Source organism: Primulina eburnea, chromosome 3 (assembly GCF_022965805.1).
Source record: "Primulina eburnea isolate SZY01 chromosome 3, ASM2296580v1, whole genome shotgun sequence".
Classification (NCBI taxonomy): domain Eukaryota; kingdom Viridiplantae; phylum Streptophyta; class Magnoliopsida; order Lamiales; family Gesneriaceae; genus Primulina; species Primulina eburnea.
Window position 1 is genome coordinate 46,817,693 of NC_133103.1, and position 25,829 is coordinate 46,843,521.

Here is a 25,829-nt window from a genome sequence, read left to right on the forward strand (position 1 = left end):
GCTTCATTACCTCGGGAGGAACCTTTTGCTATGTGGTCATGCCCTTTGGGTTAAAAAATGCCGGGGCAACATATCAAAGATTGATGGACAAGATATTCACCAAGCAAGCCGGGCGGAATATCGAGGTTTACGTAGACGATATCTTGGTGAAATCTCGGGCACACAATGAGCTCATCCCAGACCTCGAAGAGACTTTTTCTACTCTCCGAGAGTATGGGGTGAGGTTAACCCAGCCAAATGCACATTTGGAGTTAAGAGTGGCAAGTTCCTTGGGTTCATGGTCACCGAGAGAGGAATTGAGGTCAATCCGGAGAAAGTCAGGTCTATTACTGAAATGGCATCCCCAAAATCAGTCAAGGATGTACAGAGGCTCACAGGGAGAATCGCCGCCTTATCACGCTTTATTTCTCGATCTGCACACCGGAGTTACCCTTTCTTCCAAGCCCTAAGGAGAGCCAAAGAGTTTGGCTGGGATGAAAAATGTGAGAAGGCTTTCAAAGAATTGAAGAATCACCTAGCCGGGCTCCCTGTCCTTGAGAAGCCTGGACCCGGAGAGAAACTTTGGGTGTAGCTTTCGGCTACCGAATATGCTGTCAGCTCTGTACTGATCCGAGAAGAAGGTACTGATCAAAGGCCGGTCTATTATGTGAGTCACGCACTCAAAGGGCCCGAGGTTAGATATACCGAAGTAGAGAAGGTGGCTCTGGCCCTGATAATTACAGCACGAAACTTCGCCCGTACTTCTTGTCTCATCCTATCACGGTGCTGACCAATACCCCTCTCGGGAGAATCATGACTCAGCCAGAGATCTCGGGAAGGCTGGTAAAGTGGACTGTAGAATTGGGAGAGTATGACATCGAGTACCAACCCCGGAAGGCGATTAAAGCCCAGGCCTTGTCAGATTTTATCACTGAGATGATTGTCCCCGATATCGAGGGAATTTGGAGGATATTTGTAGACGGGGCTTCCGGCAAAGATGGCAGCGGGGTGGGAGTACTATTGATATCACCCACCGAGGAAAAAATACAGTTGGCAGTTAAGTTGGACTTCCGGGCCTCCAACAATGAAGCAGAGTATGAGGCCGTTATCATCGGGATAAAAGCAGCCCGGAATGCTGGAGCTACTCGGGTCATTATTTATACAGATTCGCAGTTGGTAGCCCAACAAGTAAAGGGAGCGTATGAGGTCCGGGAGGAGAAGTTTGTAAAATACTTGACTATCATCAGGGAGTTATCAGCATATTTCATAGATTGGAGCGTACAGCAGATTCCCCGAGAGAAAAATACTGAAGCCGATGCCCTGGCAAAAATGGCGGCTTCACTTACTGACTATCGGGAACCGGGTATATCTTACCACACTAGCCTGGTATCCTCAGTGGATACCGAGCCTCCTAAAACCCGGGAAGATGATTGGGCCACTCCCATCCTTGACTACATCTCTCGGTCCCATCTACCCGAGGATGCCAAGGAGGCCAGTCAAATCAAAAAGAGAGCAGCTCGTTTTGTTGTGATCAATGACATCCTATACCGGCGGTCTTTCCAAGGTCCCCTTCTCAAGTGTATCTCCGGGGACGAGTCCATTTATGTTCTAAGGGAGATTCATGAGGGCTGCTGCGGAGATCATCTTGGAGCAACCTCCCTGGCTAGGAAGGCTTTGCTCGCTGGATTCTGGTGGCCTACTATGCATCAAGATTCTGCCCGGGTGGTCCGCTCATGTGAGGGATGCCAAAGGCATAGCAACATTAATCACCACCCAACTGCCCTGATGAAGCCTATCCGGGCCTCTTGCCCTTTTGATCAGTGGGGCCTGGATATCGTGGGATCCTTCCCTGTGGCCCGAGCTCAAAAAAAATTTTTGCTCGTAGGGATTGATTACTTCTCTAAATGGGTGGAAGCAGAGCCCCTGGCTAAAATCACGGAGGGAGAGGTTCTTAAATTCCTATGGAAAAATATTGTCTGCAGGTTCGGGATTCCCCGAAAGCTTATATCTGACAACGGCAGGCAATTCCAGGGGAATAAAGTCAGGGCTTGGTGCGAGGAGATGAAGATTACTCAGGCTTTTACCTCAGTTGCTTACCCACAAGCCAATGGGCAGACTGAGGTAACCAACCGCACTATTGTCCAGGCACTCAGAGCTCGATTATACGGAGTTGGAAAAGACTGGGTAGAAGAGTTGCCCAGTGTTCTTTGGGCATACCGTACCACACCTCGAACGGCTACTGGGGAAACACCATTCAGCCTGGTGTATGGTTCTGAAGCAGTGCTCCCGGCCGAGATCGGGCAAACCTCAACCCGGGTGCACGCATATCCGGAGGATAATGATAAGGCCCGGGCCAATGAACTCGATCTCATTGAAGAAAGGAGAGAAAGAGCGGCAATCAAAATGGAGGCTTATCGGCGTCGGGTGATGAAAACTTATAACCAAAGGGTCCGACATCGGGAATTCCAGATAGGAGATATGGTCCTGAAAAAAGCAAATTCGGCTGGAGATGTTGGCAAGCTTGAGGCCCGATGGGAAGGTCCTTACAAGGTGGTGCGCAAAGTTAGCTCAAGCACTTATTATCTTGAAGATGGGCAAGGCCGTCCTCTCAAAAGGCCCTGGAATGCTTTCCATCTTAAGAAATATTTTCCTTAGAAGTTTTTGTAAATCCCTTGTAAATACTTGGCAATAAAAAGCAAGCTTCAGGAAAGTTTATTATTAAGGGCCCGGGTGGTACCATGCCCCGGCCTCCCTTCAATTTATTATAAAGGGCCCGGGTGGTACCATGCCCCGGCTTCCCCTCAAACAATTTATAAAGGGCCCGGGTGGTACCACGCCCCGGCTTTCCCTTCAGTTTATTATTAAGGGCCCGGGTGGTACCATGCCCCGGCTTCCCTTCAATTTATTATTAAGGGCCCGGGTGGCACCACGCCCCGGCTTTCCCTTCAGTTTATTATTAAAGGGCCCGGGTGGCACCACGCCCCGACTTTCCCTTCAGTTTATTATTAAGGGCCCGGGTGGCACCACGCCCCGGCTTTCCCTTCAGTTTATTATTAAGGGCCCGGGTGGTACCATGCCCCGGCTTCCCTCCAATTTATTATTGAGGGCCCGGGTGGCACCACGCCCCGGCTTTCCCTTCAGTTTATTATTAAAGGGCCCGGGTGGCACCACGTCCCGGCTTTCCCTTCAGTTTATTATTAAGGGCCCGGGTGGCACCACGCCCCGGCTTTCCCTTCAGTTTATTATTAAGGGCCCGGGTGGTACCATGCCCCGGCTTCCCTCCAATTTATTATTGAGGGCCCGGGTGGCACCACGCCCCGGCTTTCCCTTCAGTTTATTATTAAAGGGCCCGGGTGGCACCACGCCCCGGCTTTCCCTTCAGTTTATTATTAAGGGCCCGGGTGGCACCACGCCCCGGCTTTCCCTTCAGTTTATTATTAAGGGCCCGGGTGGTACCATGCCCCGGCTTCCCTCCAATTTATTATTGAGGGCCCGGGTGGCACCACGCCCCGGCTTTCCCTTCAGTTTATTATTAAAGGCCCGGGTGATACCATGCCCTAGTTTCCCTGCAATTCTTATTATTAACAGAGATAAAACGAAGACACACGGATGAATGAGAAAATCCATTAAAAGAGAAATTATTACAACTACCGTAAGAAGAAAAATAAACAAAAATCTAAGGGGCAGTCTCAGGCTCTGAGTCCTCCTCCACCTCGGACTCTTCCTCATCCGGGATCTCTGCACCGTCCTCCGGCAGGGAGCTAGCAGCCCGGACTAAGTCTAGGAGGCTCTTCTTCTCCGGAGGCAGTAGACCTGCTTCTTTCACTTGCCCCTTACATTTATTAAAGCCCGCCTTGAAATAAGGAAAGGCTTTATTAGTCACCAGCTGCTGGAATTCCGCAGTAGCAAGAAAAGAAACCCGCCACTCCTCTTCTAAGGTGGCCCGAGCTGCAAGATTCGCCTCCAGTTCACTCACCCTCTCGGTGGCCAGCACGAAATTATCCAGAGCGTCCCGGGCATCCAAATCTAGCTTTTCAGCTCGGGCCTCCGTCTTCTCCAGTAAAGCCTTCAGCGAAAAGATCTCTGCCCAGGCTTCTCCGATCTGGCCCTGCAAGACATTGATTGTATCTTCCTGGCCCCGTAGTTCCCCCGCATGGAGGTTTTTAAGTTCAGCAATGCGGGCCAGGGAACCTTCATGAAGAGCGGTGGCAGAGGTGACCCGGGCCTCTGTGCTCTCTTGCAGGGCACTCATCTTCTCAAAAGCCACCCTGGCCAGCTGCCCGCTCTGTGAATAAGCAAAAATCACATAAGGAAAAGTATTACCAGTAAAGCAAAGAAGCAGAAGTAAGGGGAGAGAGCATACAGCCAGCGCGAGGTTAAAGCTCTCCAGCATGAGATCCCCGGCCTTCGAAGCCTGTAGGATAGTCTCCTCGGCAGGAGTCACCACCCGCTTCAGTATTTGGAAGCCCATCTTCGAGCTCCCGGCCGAAAATATAGTCCCGGGCATTGCAGGAGGAGTAGTGGTGGCAGGAAGGACCTGAGAGGACCCATCGGGGGACACCGGGGGGACGGGCCCAGACCCCTGAACCATCTGGGTAATCACCCGGGACTCAACACGAACCAGCTCCCGGGCAGCTTTCCTTTTCCTGACAGTCAGAAGGGGCTGGTCCGGAGACTTGTCCCCCTCCTCAATTATAATAACCCCATGTTCCGAGGGCCCGGTAACCTCGGCAGGAGCTGGGGTCTCCTTTGTAGCAGGCACTTGGAGTACCGGCCTCTCCTCGACCGGGCCTTCAGTGGCCACCCGGGATGAACACCCCTGATGCTCTCGGGCCCTTTTCTCAGCAGCAGCAGCTTTCCGGGCAGCCTTTTTAGCGGCCTTTTCCTCAGCTATTTTTTGGATGAAGGCCTCTTTCATCTCGGTTTCTGCAAAAGAAATTATACCAGGGAACAACCCATTAAAAACAGGTAAAGCGTAAGGTAAGTAAGGAAATATAAATGGCAAGCAGAGGAAACCTACCGGAGCGGGAGGGGTCAAACTCCTCGATGATGCGATCGGTAGGGTCCTCTATCCTGGGACTCAGCCCGAAGGCCATCAGGAGCTTTTCACTAAGGAGGGCGGAGGAGCTATACACTTTTCCTCCCACCACCTCCTCGCTCAGGGTGTAAGAGTCTAGGGTGCGGTAATTTTCTGGGAGACCGGGCTGAGCGGGGAGGGCAGAAATAAACCCAGCCGGGCACTCGGGAAGACGGGGAAGACGGATATAAAAGAACCGGCGTTTCCAATCCTTGACGGAGGAAGGGATATCTCCGAAAAGTTTGTGGTGAGACCGGGTCTTGAAGGAAAAGGCGTAATCGCCAATATAACAGATAAAGAAAAAATTGAAAAGGGAAGGCTCAAGGGCTATGTCAGGGTACATAGAAATAAGAGTAAAAAAGCAAGTCATCATCCTGATAGCATTAGGATGGAATTGGTTAAGGGGAATACCCAGCAGGGAGGATATCCCGACAAAGAAGGGGTGGAGGGGAAACCGGAGACCATTAGCCACCTGGTCTCGGAAGAAGGTTAGACACCCTTCTGGTGGTTGGTCAGCCCGGTTGCTAAGGCCCGGGATGATGATGTCAAAATTAGGAGGGATGGAGCCGAGAAGACGGATCTCCTCGGCTGATTTGGCTCGAAGGGAGCTGGCCATGGTGGAAAACCACGGCAAGGGGCCAGTAGCAGCAGCCTGGGCTGGAGAAGAAGCAACCCGGGCTGAGGGTTTTGAAGAAGTTGCCTTCTTCTCTTTCTTCTGGAAGCTTGAAGACCCAGCCCCATGGGAAAATTTTAGTTTTTTGGGAGGAGGAGAGGAAATTGGATTTTGGGGGCGGAAAGTAGAAATGGGAGAAGCAGAAACTGATGGGCTATCAAGCAGGGCCTCTTCCTCAAATTCCGAGGAGCCGTGGTAGATCCTACCTGATGTAGAAGAAGTATGAGAAGAAGACATGACAAAGAAAGGGACTTACAAGGATTGTTGTTGAAGAAAAATAGTGGTCGGGACGTCGAGGATGCAGCGGAGTTTGTGCAGAGTTTCGAGACGCGAGAGCTTGAGTTTGCTAAAGAGTAAGGAGTGATGGAGAAGGAGACATATATATAGGAACGGGGAAACGATCTGGGCCGTAGATCTAGCCGTAATCCAAAGGCCCGCATGGGTTCAGAAGAATACACCTGGATCGTGGATCTCCGCCATTGATCTGAATGGATACGGACGAACGGGATGCACCTTGTCAGCTGTGCAGGGCAGGTGAAAGGACGTGTAATCATGAGGGTGTCAGACTGATCGGCTCCTCGGAATATGGAACATCTCCGACCGTTGGGATGAGAGAGAGGGGCACGTGTCATCAGGGCGGTCTGAGTAACATTCCGAGAAGAGAGCCAACATGTTATTATCTCAAGCCCGGGAGGTTTAAGGCCTCGGCATCTTACCATATTAAAGCCCGGGAGGTTTAAGGCCCCGGCATGTTATTATATTAAGCCCGGGAGGTTTAAGGCCCCGGCATGTTATTATGTTAAGCCCGGGAGGTTTAAGGCCCCGGCATGTTATTATCTCAAGCCCGGGAGGTTTAAGGCCCCGGCATCTTATTATATTAAGCCCGGGAGGTTTAAGGCCCCGGCATGTTATTATGTTAAGCCCGGGAGGTTTAAAGCCCCGGCATGTTATTATGTTAAGCCCGGGAGGTTTAAGGCCCCGGCATGTTATTATCTTAAGCCCGGGAGGTTTAAGGCCCCGGCGTGTTATTATCTTAAGCCCAGGAGGTTTAAGGCCCTGGCATATAACTTTAAGTTCAGGAGGTTTAGACCTCAGTATTTTATCTTAAAAGCCAGTGAAGTTTGAAGAAAATACAAACATACGCGAAATAGAATATTATTAATGGAACCGGCACCGTATTACAGCTGACATCCTAGAGTCTACACGAGATTGCCACGCAGACATCCAGTGGTGCAATTCAGGGAGTGGGAGATTGGCAAGGGACTCGGTCGCAGCAAGCTTGTTCAGTTGATTCCTTTCCTTCCGCAGCATTGCCTGCAGCAGGACCTGATCAGTGGCTAGCTCTGCCACGCGCGCCACGTGAAATTCCCGCTTGTATCTCCTCGCCAGTGCTCTCTGCGGCCGGGTGAAGGCCAGGCCCTCCTGGTGGGAGCGTACAAGATCATGAATCTTACGCCGAGTGGACATGACTTTCAAATGGATGAACTCCTCGATAGTCCTCTTCAACGAGTTCAGGCGAGCGCGCGTTGAGGGGGGCAAAGGGCCGTAAGGGCTGCTGCAGACAGTGGATTCGCTTGAACTCGGCATCTTGAAATGTTGTTCACCTCACCTGCATCTGCTTATTTATAGGCAAAGGGTACTGAATACGGGGAAGCCGAAGAGTTCCCGTCTTTACCAAACGACAGCGCATTTATGTAGCGAAAAAGTTAAGCGCCGCCGTTGGTCTAAGAATACGTATATGGTCAGTAAACGCCTCGTAAGTTGTTACGATCAGGGGGAGGGATGTGAACAAATATCAATGTCGCAGTGTCATCATTGCCTCGGAAAATGAAACGTCTCTCCATGAGATTTTAAGGTTAAAAATCAGAAGGGTGTGGTGGTGACACCATACCAGGGGTCGGGAGTCTTAGGTTACCGGCATTTTGTGAAGCCCGGGAGACACGTGGCCCCGGCGTTTGTGTTAATGTCTCGGGAGGTATTAGGTGTGGTAATTCCAGTGAGTCATCTCATTAGATAATGGTATACAGTTTGTGATATATCAGTTGAGAGATTCATAAATGGTCATATTCGAACAGTGACAGAGAAAGAAACCGAGATAAAGCTGTATTTAACCATATACATTGGCACGCATTACATCGTCATATTTCTCTTCTATTATAATTATTCGTATCTTCAACCAAGCAGACAGCGGGGGAGGGGAGCCTTGCATGAAGATAGGAGAACCAAGAATGTTCTTCAGGAGCTTCAATTCCTTCCGAAGCATTAGTTGATATACACGGCCATCAGTGAAGATGTCCACCCACTCAGCTATGTGTAGTTGTTGGCGCACTTTCCTTAGTTTGGATACCAGGGCCGGGGTGACGGCTCCCCCAGAATCGTAGAAAAGTTTCAGTTCTTGAAGCTTTTCCCAATATCTGAGAACTTCGTTAAGCACTTCGTCCTCTATGAGGGATTTTTGGACTTCCAGGTTGGGCTCCCTAAGGGCTTCAAGCATCCCTGGAGTTCTGGAGTTGCTGGCACCGGCCATATCTATGGAAGTAATCGGCAAGGGATAGTGGAAGGGTGGGAGGACACCATATGTATATATATAGGAAGGAGGAGTGTATCACGATCATCAATTCCCGAATATATCAACGGTTGAGATGAGTATTGGAAGTTGCACCGAGCAGGCGAAAAGACAGGCGTAAATATCGAGATATCATAACAGTCTTCGAAACGCGAAACATTGCGGATAAGTTTGAATCTTAGGGCTTACGACAGCATTAGCGATGATATCCACATTTGTAGGATTCTAGAAGACTCCGCTATCACCAAGAGAACTGCTTTGTACCAATCGGGACAGCGAGACAGACTCTAGCCCGATTTTTTTAGGAGGGAGTGGTGATGCCCCAAGGGAACCGGGCCCCGGATACAGACCCTGACCCGAGAGGTCCTCAAACTTGGGCAAGATTAGAGCAGGGAGAAAATATCAAAATGCAATTACTTTCATTAAACCGGGGTGAAAAACGGGATTCCGGATCTTCAGACGCCCGGCAAGTTGTGCACTCAGTTATCTGAGGAATTCCCAATGAACTACTTGGCGAGCCACCGCCCAGTGAATAATTAGCCAATACCCGGGGTAAAAACTTCCCGGTCCGAAAAGTACCTCCGAAGCACCCGGGTGGAAGATATCCGGGGAAGAGACACGTTCTGACTACCACGTCTTCCGGACATCACGGAGCCCATCCTCCCACACTCCATGACCAAGTCCACTCCCAGTACATGGCCCACCACTTTGCAACGTGGCCCATGATCTCAAGTCATGGACCACCATCCGAACTTTACGGGCAAGTTATCCACCAGCTTCATCTATAAGTACCCTCCGTTGGTGTTTCACAGAGGTATCGACTCTTCTCTGAATACTCACAAGCACTCACAAATATTCTTACTTTCGAAGTTTTCCTTTGCGTACATCACTGACTTGAGCGTCGGAGTGGATACGCCGGAACAACTTCCGGCGCTCCCCTAACATTCTGTGGTTTCAGGGTTACTACTCAAATCATCCCGGGCGTTGTCATTCAGGTGACAGAGAGCTCAACCACCCTGGGCCATCAGTAGCTCGTATTAACGTTCGCATATATATCTAAACACTCGACTTGGCAAATCGCCCACCCGGCTACCACCCGATTTGCCCGGTTGACATCAATATAAAAATGAGATATAAAAAGTTTAAAGAATTATAATACATTTATAATAAATATGTAATGTTATTAATGGAGTCACATTCCATATTCATGTATAATTTTCGTTTTTGCTTTTTACAAAGTTCATTTGATTGTTTTAAATACAAATAAGACAATAGATATTGAAACATTGAAAAGCAAATCAATATGATTAAAATACAGTCACTTGCCAATTGACCACAATATCAAATTTATGATTGTCAATCTAATCCCATTAAATGTTTGGTTACAATTTTGTTTTGACGATTTATCTCATATCGATCAAATCATAAAATTCAAATTACAATCATGCATATCTTTATTTATTTTTATTAATTATTGAAAAATATAAAAATTTAATTATATCATCTCATTAATGAATCAAACCAAACATATTATTATTATTTATTCAATACTATTCTACATCATACTCAAATATTTTAGTAATTACGACATTATTTATCTATACAATCTTATTAAATCTCATCAACCCATAGTTATGAATATTAAATTGCATTTGGATGAATGTATTTGAAGCTACGAATTTCAAATCCATAATAACATGACAATGTGTTTTAAATATCAAATAGTTATTTTTTGAGTCATTGTAGTGGATTTTCAAATTTATCCAAACATGGAGTTATTTCCAATACTCCTCTCAAATACGTTCTTAAACCCAAATATTTCGATCTTTTACCTTGTTTCTTTTCTTTTGTCAATTTTTTCGTGAACAAAAGTGTCAAAGCAAAATTTGTTTGTATTTTTAGTATCTAAATATGTGTACAATATACACGAGACGAAATCTTCTGTTACACTTGGTGTTCCAAACCGTACTAAACTTTGCTAAAATAAGCTTTATTTACACAAATTATTGGGGTATATAATGGAAGCCCAATTCAGAATGGATTAGTATTGGGAAACCCATACCCATACATATAGTCCAGTTGGATAATTGGTCCTCAAAGAGCCCAATTATGGTCCAGTTCTTCTGGCCTATAAACCTCTTTGAAATTTAGGGTTTTTTGCATCAGCGAGACAGCCGCAAAAATGGTACTCTTTGCTTCTCTTTGAACTTTGGTGCTCTGCGTTCGTAGTTTGATCCGTCATTGTTTCTAGAAACTAACAAAGATCTTGTGTTTTCGATGATTCTGCATGTTTTGGAGCTCAGATTATGGTTTTTTTTGCCTTCGATGTCTTTGATTTTGTTGCTTATTTTATATTTTTTTTAATACTAGGAAAAGGTATTATTCATGGTTTTTTTTGTGATGGAGCTGCTGGAATGTCTTTAGGGTAGCGATAATCCAGCGTCCCTTTTTCGGTATATATCTGTTTTTTTCTGTAGATGATTACTCGTTGGCGCGAAGAAAAGCTGGTTTTCGTAAGGTCTTTAATGGTGGGCAGTTGTTTTCTATGATTTGGTTTCAACTGCCTTCTCGTTAGTTGGTTTCTAGGTTCGAGTTTTAGTGTTGTTTTGACACTGCAAGTATGATACAGTATTCTTTAAGCCATTTTAGGCTAATAGAAGAAGATGTCTATGTTCTTAGTTTCTTAATGTTCCCGACGGTTTCATTGAATTGAATTTAAGTGTTAAATGCAATAACTCTATATTAGTCCCACCGAGATTTGCTTGCTCTGATGTGAAATTTGCTTGCTCTGATGTGAAATTTGCATGTTATGTGTTTTATTGGTTTAGTTCTTCTGTGTTTCCGGAAGTTCTATTTTCGGTTTTTGGAGAGTGGTCATTTGTTAGTTTCCCATTTTGAAACTGATATTTTTCATCCCATGTATTTGATATCTAAATCATTAGGTTGTAAGATTGTCACAAATAAAGACATTGTTGTTAGTGAAGTTACTGGATAATTGATTGAGCATTCATTTTTTCACGTTCTTTTTACTTGGTAGTGTACATAACTTTGCGTGTAGTTGCGGAGAAAGTCCTTTAGTATTTGGTAGAATTTCATCTCTATCTTGAAGTAATAAAAACCAGAGTTACGGCAAGCGTTTATGGTGTGTCTGCCAAGTTTCTTATGTTCAGTTGGTGGAATTGTGTCTATCTAATTTTTTTCTGTTTGAAATGAGCTGATGCTCAATCTTTTTGATAATATTCCCGCCCCCCCCCCCCCCCCACCTTTCTGAAACCTCTGCTGCAGTGGATGCTGTCTATCTCTTTTTTTTTTGCCAGAATTTTGTTTAAACACCTTGTTTTGGTTTTGTGATAGCCGAAGCAGATTCACGAGATCAAAGACTTCCTTCTGACAGCTAGAAGGAAAGATGCGCGGTCTGTGAAGATTAAGAAGAGTAAAGATGTTGTGAAGTTCAAAGTTAGGTGCTCAAAGTACCTGTACACTCTCTGTGTCTTTGATCTCGAGAAAGCGGACAAATTGAAGCAATCTCTTCCGCCAGGTTCATTGACTTCACATCATCCCTGTTTTACTTCATCAATGTCTTTTTCATATCATGTCTTGTTCCAAAAGTAGTTTGGAGCCGATGAAGTTATCTTTTGATCGAAGGATTCATTGATCCAATAAATGGGTTCAAATTTACATGTCCCAAAATAAATTTCATTACAGCATTGGGGAACATCAAATCGACTAATATGATTGAAAAGAACAGCTTAAATTGTTAAAAGTTTGGAAACATTTAGACTATGTTTGGATAAAGAAGTCATCTTCTTAAAATCAGTTTTACTAAAAGCACTTTTTTGAAAACATACCGAACTGTTTAACAAGTTTGAAAAATCACTTGTTCCACAGGTTTCAGAGAAGGTCCCTAAAAGTATTTTTTTCCTGAAAAACTCTTGCACTATTGTATGTGGACATTGATTTTACTTGTTAAAAAGAACTTATTAATGGTGGAGATTAATAATTTGTTTCTTTTTAAGCCTTGATATTTTTATCCAAGACTTTTGAATTATATTTTCCTCCATTTTGCCTGTACTTTGATGCAGAAAGCTTTGTGGCAACTAATATTTGTTTGATTTGTTTCAGGTTTGGCTGTGCAAGACCTGTGAGCTTAGGATTTGCCAATGGAATGGTGTAGCGTTTTCAAAACATATTTTTGCTTAAATTTATTTCGAATATTTGGTTTAAAGACCGTTTCCTGATTGAATTTAATCTGTACTAAGATCAATTTGCAGGGCTTCGATGATTCATATATTCCTGTTTTTTTTTTTGTTGTGGAAAGATATGTCCAATGTTTGTTATTTTCTGGAATCAATTACATCTCCCAAGTATAAATTAATCTATTTTCATTTGGTAAAAATATGTTTTAGTAAATATGAAATTTATTTTTAACTATAATATCTCACTAATTTTTCAAAACTTTAGACTACACTAAAATGTTTTTTTATATATATTTTTTATTTGGATTTTTTTTATTATAGACAAAAAATTGTGTAAAAAATCCTTAAATTTAAAAATAATAAAATTTGTTTGATATGTGTTGTACTCAACTTGTGTCGAATGTCAATTTTGAAATTATAACATCTCTAAACTTTAAACTTAGAATTAATTATCCGAATTATATCATATTGAAATTCATAGTCTGATTGTAACACTGATATCCCATGGATGAGTTCACTATCCTTGGTCCATCCCAAGTCCAAATAGAAGATAGGTCCATCAAAGGCCCATGTATTCTCCTATAAATACCAGGTTTAAGTGTTCAGTTAATTAATTCACTATATCGTTTTCAGCAGCACCATTAGCTGCTCTCTCCATATATCTTCAGTCTCTGACTTGAGCGTCGGAGGGGTACGCCAGGACACCCTCCTGGCCCCCTCCTAACGATTTTATTTGTGATTTCGGGCCCAGGGTAATTTCAAAACCTGCGTCAAAACTAATGACACTTGCTGGAATCGGACGCTAAATTTCTCGTGATTATCATATGACGTACCAAATTAACTATATTAAACGTGAACATGGTAGTGTGGTTCCGTGGTATGTACTCATTTCTATAATCCTTATTTTATCCTTGAAAGTTTATAATTATCATTTGAAATTTTTTAACACTTTCCATATTGCACTTATTCTAGAATAATATGTACCCATTTTTGTATAAAAATTGAATAGATAGAATATAAAATTATCACTAAAAAGTGTATTGAAAAGCTCGTGCACGATTCGTTACTCGCTGGTGTATATAACGTTTGAGCTTAGTCTAAAAGATTTAAATTGTACAGTTAATACTAAAAAACCTCTATTTATATGTGTCAATATATCCAAGGTATTGTATTTAATTTTTCTTATATCTTTAGTCTAAAAATTTGCGTATTCAGGTGACTATTTTTTGTAATATATGAGTTTGGTTTGTTAAAAAAGTGAGAATTTTCTGATTTCTGAATTGTGTCGTTTTTTATGAGATGGATATGAAGTTTTTCTTAATCATTAGATTATTATTATTGTTTTAAATGTCAAAAATATATCTATTTATGACTAGATCATAAATTAATGTTCCCATTAATTAAATTAATTCTAATAGATAAATAAATTGGGTTAAAAAAATCAATAAATGAGGATTTTTTTGGGAAAAGAAGAACAAATATTTTAACCGACAAGGCTATCTTAAAGCACATGGATTCAACCCCCGCCAACAGGTTCTTCACATCTCTCTGTCCATATAAAAATGGTGATCCATAGTTGCAGGAAAAAAAGTTTTATTTTTATTTTTATTTTTATTATAAATATTTATTAAAATGTATAAACTAAATAATAATTTCGACTTATTTTTACATTTTAGTACATTTATTATTTTGTATTCAATATTTTTTTATTTATTTAAATCAAAATAACTAATGATATGGAAAAATAAATAGCCTTGCAGATTCTCGTATATAAGAAAAATACAATGCAAAAACCATCTCATTTTAAAAATATAAACATACATGATTTACATTTTGATTAATAAATGAGATTATTGTCATTTTAGTCATGTATATTTTCTATTTATAATTTGATTATCTGTATTATCAAATTTCAGTTTTAATATGTTTTTTTTTTTTTACAATTTTTGTTTTTTTAATGTCGTGGTACCGGTAATGACGCTGAAGTGATTTCTATATGATACATACGTGTGGCACGTTACATCAACACTTCCACACAAAAAAACAAAAATTATCAAAATTTAAATACACTTGAATAAAATCTAATTTTGATAAAATAAATTATTAAAATAACAAAGAGATAAACAAACATAATGAAAACTATAATTTTCCTCATCATAAAAATAGATTTCACGAGTGCTTGAAACATAATATATATATATATATATATATATATATATATATATATATATATATATATATATATATATATATATATATATATATATATATATATATATATATATACATTTTACAAAGCACCTTTCTTGAATTATAAATCTTCACTTCTAAGTAGTGTTTAGAATAAAAATATTTTTAAAAAATCATGTGAAACGGTCTCACGGACCAATCTGTGAGGCATGTAATCTATTTGAGTAGTAAATCTAAAAGTATTATTTTTTATTATAAATATGAACAAATTTGATTCGTCTCGAGAATTAAGATCCATGAGATCGTCTCAAAAAAATACTTTCAAAATCATATTAAAATCAGAAAAAGGGAATCGGGTAGTGGTTGGCTAGATTCAAGTAGGGTGGCTCATCTCATATACCAAATAAATTCACACACACACACACACAAAATACACAATATAATTGATTTGGTGGACTTATTTAATTCCCAATTATTAGTCAATGAATACAATTGGTGTAACTTTATCACATCCCACATGTATTAACAATTAATATTATACAAAAAAAAATTATTTCTCCTCGTATTTATGGACCAATCCCTTGTTTAAATGCCTATCTCCCACTTGCAATATCTGTTTTGATATAAAATATTTTTTTCCCCTAAATTTTTGAGGTAAAATGATATTAGAGCTAGTAATTTTTAAAATTCAAAATTTATAATAGTGTAAAAGTCCCAAGTTTCACAAGATGATGATTATTATATTAAAAAGTTTAGATATCGTTTTTCATAATCATATTACTTTTTTTTACTCTTAGAATAATCTATATTGTTTCAAGACATTTTTAAAATTTGAGGGAATGAGGGTGTATATATATATCAAATTTCTCATTGTTCTTGCTTCCGACATATTTAATTGATATAATTTTGTGTTATTTTGTTGTATGATGAATTTTTATGCTTTCGAGATAAATTTGAGCTAAAAAGTTGATATTTATATTACATTTGAAGTTATCAATATAAACTTTGTGAAAGACTTGAAACAGAAAAAATTCAGAAGTGACATCGACTTACATACTTTTTTCTCGATTTACATATTTGTTAATTATTACTACTTAATTTAAATAGTTTCAATTATTGATTTTCTTTGTTTAATTTGATGTTGAAATTAAATATGATTATTTCGATAAGACTATTTTTTCTTAATAGATTTTTTTAGTCACAAAATGAGAAAGCGTAAGGTTTTTTTTTTTTTTTATATAAAAAAAAGTGAATATCAGAACGGGTACCCAACAGTTACCCGAGTCGGATTGGGTTTGGATAGTAAAAACAGTACCCAGAAAATCGGGTAGCAGACTAAAAATAACCGGAACCGGAAAAACACAACCAGTTATTCAAGTATCATAATTGACTATCCAGATGATCATATTTTGATCACAATATTGCATCTTATCGAATAAATTCGACTCGAAATCGAATAATATACATGCATGGACATGATCATCTGTTCCATGCATGTTTCTGTGGAAACAAAGCCCCTCGTAATGTCGGACCAAACCTCTGCTTTTTTACTTTGTTAGTCTTTCATTAAATTCATTCATGGGACATCTGTTGTCACAACACCCAATTGGTCTAATTTGTCACCAATCCAAAATTTTAGTTTAACATTCTTAAAATAAAAATAAAAATTAGTTTAACAAATTAATTTTTTTAAATGTAAATATAATTATATATAAAATAAGTTTTTGTCCATAATGTAATGATTTAGAGTTATTTTTTAATTTAATTTTTGAATTTTTATTTTATTTTATGTTATATTCTTTTAAAAAATAATGTTATTATGAAAATGCTTTTTTGTATTTTTGGAGTCCAAAATCAGTTAACAATATAGATAGTAAAAGCTTTATTTGAAATAATTTATCTGAAAATTTTAAAATATCTCAGTATAGCTATCAGGCATACACACACACACACACACACACACACATATATATATATATATATATATATATATATATATATATAAAATATATATATATATATATATGAGATCAAACATAAAATAATATTATTCTAAAATAATACATATATGAAATCAAACATAAAATAATATGAGTAGATCTAATGTGAGACCGTCTCACAGATTAGTATCTGTGAGACGGGTCAACCCTACCCATATTCACAATAAAAAGTAATACTCTTAGCTTAAAAAATTATATTTTTTCATGGATGACCCAAATAATAGATATGTCTCACAAATTCGACCTGTGAGACCGTCTCACGTAAATTTTTGTCAAATAATATTATTAAAAAATAAAAAAAATACAAAATATATCTTTATCTCATAAATTATTTTTCGAAATATTTTCTCGAAACATGAAAAATAAAAACAAATATTAGGAAAATTGCTTAATAGTGGCTGAATAAATATTAACTTTTCATTTACTTCTTGATTGACCTTTTGTATTTGTTCAGCTGTAAGCATCAACCATTTTCCTAAACAAATTCAATTGAATTTATTCGCTTCACAATCCAAGTTTGATTCTTGTTGAGCAATAATAATTCCTGCTGGGGTACCTTCTTCTATGTTCTTGTCAACCTGTTCCATCGATTGTTTTCCAGTCATTTTTTTTATTAAGTATTTCGATCTGGTTTTTGTGTAAAAGCAACTGTGAAACACGAGCATTGTCGCATCTTAAACTCAACCTTCCTTATTCAGATTGGTCTTTGCCCAAAGCTTGAGAGTTTCGATTCTTGTTTCATGTTATTGTTGTTTTTGGTCAAGTTTGAGGAATGCCCTTTTGGTAACAAGTATGAAAGAGGCATCTTTTATGAGTTATTATATGTTTGTGTGATTTATGCTCAATCAAGAAGAAGGGCCGGCGCCTGTTTCGCCTCCTGATCTGTTTGTTTTATTACCCTTCATAAATTTTTACTATTTTTTTAAGGGGACCTAAGTGTATTTGATGCTTGGGTCCATTCTCACCAGATTCAGTATTTTGTTCAAGAATGCGTGTCCCCTGTAAAAGATCTTGAGATTTTGCACATGGGTTCTACTTTTAAGTGATGTGTGAAGACTAGTTTGTGAAAAGAAAATGGCAACTTTGGTCCCTGGAGTTCTGTTAAAGTTACTGCAGCATATGAATACAGATGTGAAAATTGCAGGAGAGCATAGGTCTTCTTTATTGCAAGTGGTGAGCATTGTTCCTGCACTAGCTGGCGGTGAGCTCTTCCCAAATCAAGGTTTTTACCTGAAGGTATCGGATTCTTCCCATGCCACCTACGTTTCTTTGCCTGATAAACATGACGATCTAATTCTTAGCGATAAGATTCAATTGGGTCAGTTTATACATGTTGAGAGACTTGAGTCTGCCTCCCCTGTACCTATTTTGATCGGGGTTAGGCCGGTACCTGGCCGACATCCTTGTGTGGGAACCCCGGAAGATATAGTTGCTACTCATTCTTTAGGATTCCTCAACAACAATGCTAAATCATCTTTGGGTTTGAAAGGTATAGATAAAACCAAATCACCTTCAAAAATTTTGGGTGATGTGAAATCTTCGGCCACAAGGTTGAATAACAGCTTGAAAGATGATAAATCAGATAACACCAAACCAAAACTGACTCGATCCAAGTCTCAGTCCAAGGTGATTTTGACTTTAGATGTGAAGAGGGAACCAATCGGAAAATCAAAGTCTTCGAATTCAAGGTCTATACCATCGTCACCAACCAGTTGTTATTCCTTACCAACTTCTTTTGAGAAGTTTGCAAATGCAGTTAAGCAGCAATCAAAGATAAGGGGGCTGGAGAGGTTGGAAAAGGCAACTGTTAAAGCGGGGGTGAAAGAAAAGGTAAGCCCTGCTGGCGGGATTACTTCTAGCGCGAAGAAGGTGGGCAGTGTGGGTTTGATAAAGAATGTTGTTCAAGGAATTGAATTGGGGCCAAAGGCTTTGAGAAAGAGCTGGGAAGGGAATATGGATGTCAGAAGTAGGGAAAGTCCAAGATTGAAGGTCAAAAAGCTTGATTTGAAGTCAGATGGTCGAAATACTTCTGTAAGTATTTCCTTCTGTCATTTTTTGCTTGTATTTTCTATACTTTTAAAATGTAATCAGCTGTATAGCTGGTCGGGTGCAGGGATGATCTTCAAACGGAGTAGTGAATTGTCATTAACCATTTTTTACTTAAGCATAGTAGTGGATTGCCAGTTATGTTTTTTGTATCATCTGGAAAAAATTATTAACTTGCACTTTAGGCATCAATTTTGCAGATTGATCCCATTCTAAATGCCTTTCAAACTTTTAAGTAAATAATCTACTTGTTTTTTTTTTTTTTACCTTGGTACCAGTAGATATATATTATATGGCATTTTATGTAGAAATCCAACATTTTCACTTCCTTTTCTCGATTTAGGCACCAAGGAAATCAACTGGCGAAGTGTTGCCTTCTAAAGATGAGAACAAGTTATCTTCAAAATCAAGCAAAGAAGAAAGTACCTTAATTACATCTGTAACGAAAGGTTTCGCAAATGGAAATCCAGTTGAAATTAACAGGTCATCTGCACGAGCATCTTCAGTTGGAAAGAAATCATCTGGAGAGGTTTCTAAAGACGGATTGCCAGGAAATCTGGTCAAGGTTTCTTTCGGAAACCGGAAATTAACTCATGCAAGTGTTTCATGGACGTCACTTCCTTCTTCTCTTGCAAAGCTTGGGAAGGTACAAATAGGCCTTTTCAGTTTTATCTAGTTGGCAGTTAAGAGAAGCTATACTTATTACAAGTTCCTTCACAGGCCTTGCAGTTATTTTCTGTTCATAATGTATGATCTAGATGATGTATTTGAAATAGTCGTGCAATGTTTTTTGTTTTTCGATTATTTCATCAAGCAGTCATTCGGCTACATTTAGTAAAGCTATCATCAAAGAGCTTGTGTGGCTTAGTGTGGAAGTTATTTAATATATCTATAAGAGGACTCATAAGATGCCTGCGCTGGTTGTCAATTTTTTTAAAAAGATCTAATGATGTTGACCAGTAAGTTTCTATATCTTATTTAGATGTTTAAGAAAAATAGTTCATTATATCTTATTATTTAAGTTAATGTAAATTTTATTTAAAATAACCAAAAACCAAAAAATCCAAATGCTCCAATCCTTTTTTTGCCCACTGTATCTTTCTAACGTTTGCTTTATTTGTTGTTCTTCCCTCTCAATTTTTCTCTTCCACCTATGATTTATTTTGTCACAATGTTTGCATGATGTTCAAGATAAGTTTATCGAACAGCCTCAAATTTGATTTTGAACAACTACGATTAGTTACCAACTCATGGTAATATAAGAAAGATATTTAATATGTTGTTGTGTAGTAAATATGAGATTTCTTGAAAAGCGGGTGGCCTCTTATGCATAAGATGCGGGAGAAAATTTGTTTGCATGGTGTAATCATGCTTAATTCATTTAGTTGTAATCGTTGAATCAATTGTTAAATGAGGCACTAAGAATATTGATGTGATCCTAGGAATTCAAGTTGATTATCTTTTTCGAGTTCAAGTTTGTGATCAAGTCAATTAAGTCATTTCGATGATTCAACTTTATATGGGCTATCTTTTCTTTATTGCTTGGGCTCATTGTGATATGTATTATGCATTGGTGGTATTAGTGCTTGTTATAAGTTGCATGTTGGCCTAGCTTGAGCTCATTAGTTACGACTTACGAGTGAAGTCCAATGGTCATATATAAGCATGTCTTGTGTCTATTTTTCAGCTTATTGGCCCATTTTCCTCCAAAACTGATATATGGCTTTTCTATTTCTGATTCTGGAAACTATTAGGAGGTTTTGAAGCACAGAGATGCAGCACAGACAGCTGCTATAGAAGCAATCCAAGAAGCTTCCGTAGCAGAAAGCCTGCTCCGGTGTGTAAGGTACAGTATTTCTTCAACAATGAACTCGAAATGATTGTTAGTTTCCTTCAACTAAGCATATAAGTAGGCTTACATTTTACTATTATTTGTTAGAGAATGTTTCTGAACATCTCTATATTTATAAGGCTCCAATGACATGAATTGCTTATAGTTCTGTTTGCTGGCATTGTTGTCATTTTGTTTGATAGTTATAAATTTAAGTGAAATGTGGATGTTGTCATTCCGATATACGGAAGATTGTCAGGTAATGACCTTTCTTTGTAGATTTTAGTTTTTATACCATTGATTCTACTTAGATCTATGATCTTAAACATGTCTATGGGTTTGCTAACTGATTTGTCAAACTCTATGCCTAATGATACAAAATAAATTTCTGTATCCACAATGAAAACAATATGCTCTTCCTTGTTTATCCTATCCGGTGTTCTTAACTGGAGGCTGGAATTGGCTAAGTTAGCCTCGATCGCTATTTTCCCAGGTTGCACATATTTTCCTGGCTTGCATTAGGTGAAGCCTCATTCATTTCTAATTAATTAAATCATGGTCAGTGTCTCTGTAGAAAGTTCTTTCTATTCCATTTTTTCGTATACGATTTAAATAGGTGAAAGGGTGTCAATAAAACACATTGTGGAAAGATCAAGACTTCGTCTATCCCGCTTTCCTTGCAATCCATATCCATGCTGTAATTTCCTGGTTCATTTAATAATTTAGAATACGTGTTTGTGACTTTGTGTTCACATGGAGAATTTTCATCATAATAAATTATAGTTAAGGTAAACTTATGCCTTTAGAATGAACAAACTGCAAAAGAATGCAACATATCATGACCTAAAAGATGATTGATTAGTTTTAACAATAGATCATCACAACTCCATATTAGAATTCCCCGACAATGATTCTATGTTTCATGCTGTTTTTTTCCCTTATCTTTTTTACTTGCAGCACATATTCTGAGTTACGTACATCGGCAGAGGAAAATAATCCACAGCCTGCGGTGGAGCAGTTCTTGTCTCTGCATGCAAGCTTGAATAAATCTCTTATTCTTGCCGAGTCCTTGTCAAAAACTTTTTCCCTCGATTCTTCTGATAGTCGTGAAGAAATATCATCAGAAGAAGTTTGGAAGGTCACATCTGAGGGACGTAACCTAGCTGCTTCGTGGGTCAATGCTGCATTGGGCACCAATTTGTCTCCCTTCACGGTATATCATAGAGCTGGTACCCCTAGCTCATTTGCTGCCTCGACTCTTTCTCCAGGATTGAAGTCACTTTCCGGCAATCAGCCAGTTTTAGTACTCGAGAAGTCTATTAAAAACACTTCATCTAAAACCTTGACAAAACCCCTCCCTACTGCTAATTCTAAGAATTCTTCAATAGGAAATCCACGTCGTGTGAATGACGGGCCAACTGTTGGTCAGAATGTAAAAACCTTGCCTCCATTAGAGTGGGTCAAAGGAGACAGCCTCGATGAGGCTGTGGAGTTGTCTAAAGTACTGCAGCTGGAGTCACAAGACTGGTTCTTAAGTTTTGTTGAGAGATTCTTGGATTCTGATGTTGATTCCTCATCTTTATCTGACAATGGTCAAATAGCCGGCATGTTGAGTCAGCTCAAGAGTGTGAATGACTGGTTGGACGAGATTGGATCTGGCAAGGATGAGGATACGCCACACGTCTCCACAGAGACTACTGACAGAATACGGAAGAAGATTTACGAGTATCTTCTCACACATGTAGAATCTGCTGCTGCTGCCCTAGGTGGTTGCACACAACCGTCTCCAACGATTGAAACAAAGGCAAGATGATCATCACTTCTTATGACACCATTAAAGATATGGATATTTTAATTTTAAGTGGCTAAAAAAGCTCGCATTTTAATGTTTGTGTATATAATTTATAACGGGTTGATTTATAGACGAGTAGAATTCTGATTGAGGCTGGCGTTTGATGAAAAGTCCAAGATTTGCTTATTTTGCCTGTGTTTTTTGACACCTTTCCTCTATAAGAATCTTCTGCAATGGAACGACTTGCTGATACAACGTGTTGCTTATGTTTGATAACGAAGTTAAAGCTTACATTTCCTCTAGATGAAAATTTACTTAGCCAACTGTAAGTTGAACAATATGATATATATTAGTTTTTTGATTGAACATACATTATTTGGTTTTTTTGTTATTTTATGAAGTTGCAAATAGTAGCCATAATAACTTGTAATGTAATTATAAGCAGCTAAAGCGTTCTTTATCGAGTATAATGCTTTTACAAGCAAGCAGTCACACTCGAATAGTGGATGTAATTGTGGCACACAATCCAATTACCAATTTTGGAAAATATTTAAGAAAAGACTATGGACAAATGATATCTGACACATGCCGAATAATTAGAGCAGTTTTCACAATACAACCAGTAGTGTCTTTTGGGCAGTCAGGCTAACCGCAGTTGTGTACAAAAGTATTGGGGGCTTCTAGATCACTTATATCTCGCTTTATTAGAGTTTATACTAACATATGCCAAATGACTTTAAGTTTTTTGAACAATTAAAGCGTAAACTTCGAGTCATGCCATGCGACGTTGATACTTTGGGATAAAAGTCATTATAATAAATTTTATTCAGAAACTTTTGATATCGTAACAATCCAAATTATGTCCCGATCCTTGTGATACGTGGATATTGCGTCTCAATTCAAAGTAATCACCATATTCAATTTGTGTTTCAGTGCTTCACCACTGAGGTGACATTCAGCTTAAAAAAAACTGTGAATTTCATACATTTGAATGGTTTGAGTTAAGGTAACAAATGGTAGACGATTGATGGTCTAAACTAAGTTTTAACACTAAAATTTGAATATCTAACTCACAATGAATAGTAAAATAATATGAAGTACAACGGAAGAATCCACCTCTCTAACTGTTCCATAACCAAGTAACTTCAGCTTGTCAAATACTTCATTTCATTCTGGCTATTTTCTTCTCCTGAAGTCTTTAGTTCACTGCCACTAGCCATCTTGGGACCGCAAATGACATTCTTGACGATGTTAAAGTGAAAGTCGAACTCTGATTTCCACTTAGAACAGGTAGCATGTATCCACTTCTCTGCTAAGCTGGTAGGTACGCTGTCTTGGCTGTCCTTTTCACGTTCTTCTATTGCAGGGCGAATTTCATCATATAGTAAATTCAGCTCAGAGGTGGCTTTATTTTTAAGTTCCTGCCACATTATCAGCAAGCTTAAAAAGTAAAAATGGGCAGTAATTACCAGGAAATGCATCAGTGACATTAACTACACTAATGATCAAAGGAACATATTGGGTACTGGTACTAGGATAGGAGAATAATTCACATTTACACCATCTGATTTTATTTAATGCGGTTGGAAGTGCACAAAATTCATGCTTGTAGGAATTTCAAGGAGAATTACCTATTCTAGAAAAACTGCATTCCAGTTGTTATGAAAGCCAAATAAAAAAATAAACCTTAATAAAATTATGCACACCAAAAACAGCACAAATTGTCATTCCACAACATGATAGATCGATCAGGTGAATTAGCAAGCAAACAAGATTAAGGAGTGTGGAGGCATGTCCTTGATATTAAATATCCTATTTTTTTGGTGAAAAATGTATATAAAAGTTATGGAACTATTGGACTCGTAGTCAACTCGAGTTCCTAAGTCACAATAAAGAGGTAAACAAAGAACCACCAAAAAAAGTGATCAAGTATTACTTTCCCAACTAAACAATATAGAGAAACCTTATGTACCTCATATTTTGATATTTCCTCTCGGAATTCTTCTGATGCAAATAGTTCAGCAACAGGTTTGCAACTTGCAAATTTCCGGCCTGACATTTTTGCTTTCTGCCTGGGAAGCTGTGATTTTTTCTTAGTGGTAGGCGCTGGTCCAATTTTATAATTTCGACAGGCACTGTTACTTCGGATCCGAGATATCATTGCATTGGTTTGTGAAAAGATTTGTTTTCTATCTTCCAAGCATAATTCTGGTTCATCTTTCTTCTCAGATTCCACGGGATTCATTGCCTCACCTGGCATGCGAACTGAACTAATAGTTGCCTCCAATTTAATTTCAGATACTTCACCATCACGCGTTGAGACAGAGAGAGTATTTCTTCCACCAGCTTGAGACTCCTGTGTAAGACGAACTGTAGAGCAAGCAGACTTTGGAAAAGGGTCGTCCTCAGCAGAATCATACAGAGGAATATTTTCCACAATATATCTGAAATACATAGGTCAGATATTGCTCAGTGTTAAAAAATGCAAGATTATGCAAGAAAGATAATCAGTTCAAGTTTGAAGCTCAGTTAAAATAAATGAATATGAGACCCATAAGTTGTCTAGGAAATTAACCATGCATAGGGTTGTATTATGTAAGACAATTATTAACAGACAACAGAATAAAGATCAAAATCTCCAGAAAGATGCGGGAAGTCAAAGGCAGCTCTCCCTGAGGACCATCACATATTTCTGAAAGCTTTTAGCAGTGACATATTTTCGCCCCTTTCTTTTACCTATTTCTTGGCACATTCCCGGGACACCGTCTCCATTTTTCCTTAAGCATAGATTATAAAATTCTCTCTACCAACATTTTAGCATAAGATCAATCAACATCCGTGGCCAAACCAAATAAATTTAATATTTTGCTGAAAAGATCAGAAGAACTATCCACACATCACAACTGTGACAAATATTATCACCAATTGGCATCTAACTATGTCATCTCATCCAGTGTTCGTCTACAAGCTTCTAATGGCTACTCTCTGGTGAAAGCTTTCTCACTGTCGCAGAATCAGAGTTCTGACGTGTTTACCTTCCTTAATGTACTTTCATTCTTCGTTTAAACTTATTGGACCATTAAGAACTTGTTTCTAGACCTTTGCCTGTTTTAAAGGTGATTTTGTGGTGAGCAACTGCAAGTACACATGGAAGAAATTTCACGACTACTAACAATTTTAATCTCAAAGTAAAAATACAGCACAAATCTTAAAAAACTTATAAAACGTTACCTGTCATCCCCATCTTCCCACACATGGTTGTACTCCTACAAAACAGCAAAGAACATAATATTATTATAGGACTCAATCAATATGAAAAATCAGTTGGGCATTAAGAAATAATTTAGTCACGTGCCCATGATTTATATGTCTTTTATTTTAAATCTCTCTTTTACAATATTATAAATTTAACACGAAACACTGATGTTACTAGTCGGGAAAAAGATGCTCGTAGTTAAGAAACAAAAAAGGACAGCATC

At 39.0% G+C, this 25,829-nt stretch overlaps 3 protein-coding genes across 4 annotated transcripts in view; 2 read left to right on the forward strand and 1 right to left on the reverse strand.

Annotated features, from left to right (window-relative positions):
- The window catches only part of LOC140827687 (large ribosomal subunit protein eL38z/eL38y), a 29,490-nt gene extending 16,931 nt beyond the window's left edge, over positions 1-12,559 (forward strand). The window contains exons 1-3 of one of the 2 annotated variants that reach the window (XM_073190465.1): positions 10,369-10,480; positions 11,650-11,833; positions 12,418-12,559. In XM_073190465.1, coding sequence (XP_073046566.1) covers positions 10,478-10,480; positions 11,650-11,833; positions 12,418-12,440 — 210 coding nt within the window. In that variant the 5' untranslated portion in view covers positions 10,369-10,477 and the 3' untranslated portion in view covers positions 12,441-12,559. Of the gene's footprint in view, positions 1-10,368; positions 10,481-11,649; positions 11,834-12,417 lie in introns of those variants that run through there. The other variant, XM_073190466.1, reaches the window with a different exon arrangement.
- Positions 12,560-17,130: 4,571 nt separating this feature from the next.
- Positions 17,131-22,582, forward strand: LOC140827688 (uncharacterized). The gene is made up of 4 exons (XM_073190467.1): positions 17,131-18,712; positions 19,071-19,373; positions 20,482-20,573; positions 21,516-22,582. Exons 1-4 carry the CDS (start codon positions 17,756-17,758, stop codon positions 22,369-22,371), a joined length of 2,208 nt encoding a protein of 735 aa, XP_073046568.1. The 5' UTR covers positions 17,131-17,755; the 3' UTR covers positions 22,372-22,582.
- Positions 22,583-23,246: 664 nt separating this feature from the next.
- LOC140827689 (histone-lysine N-methyltransferase ASHH1) overlaps positions 23,247-25,829 on the reverse strand; it is a 31,741-nt gene continuing 29,158 nt past the window's right edge. Inside the window, exons 8-10 of the mRNA XM_073190468.1 lie at positions 25,582-25,616; positions 24,323-24,794; positions 23,247-23,771 (exon numbers count right to left, since the gene is read on the reverse strand). Of these exons, the coding sequence (XP_073046569.1) occupies positions 23,496-23,771; positions 24,323-24,794; positions 25,582-25,616 (783 nt within the window). The 3' untranslated portion in view covers positions 23,247-23,495. The remainder of the gene's footprint in view (positions 23,772-24,322; positions 24,795-25,581; positions 25,617-25,829) is intronic.

Bases quoted from the DNA above. Each gene is read 5' to 3' on its own strand.
- LOC140827688 (XM_073190467.1), top strand. From the start codon at position 17,756: ATGGCAACTTTGGTCCCTGGAGTTCTGTTAAAGTTACTGCAGCATATG. The intron at 18,713-19,070 runs GTAAGTATTTCC...TTCTCGATTTAG, and splicing joins CAGATGGTCGAAATACTTCT to GCACCAAGGAAATCAACTGG. The intron at 19,374-20,481 runs GTACAAATAGGC...GGAAACTATTAG, and splicing joins CTCTTGCAAAGCTTGGGAAG to GAGGTTTTGAAGCACAGAGA.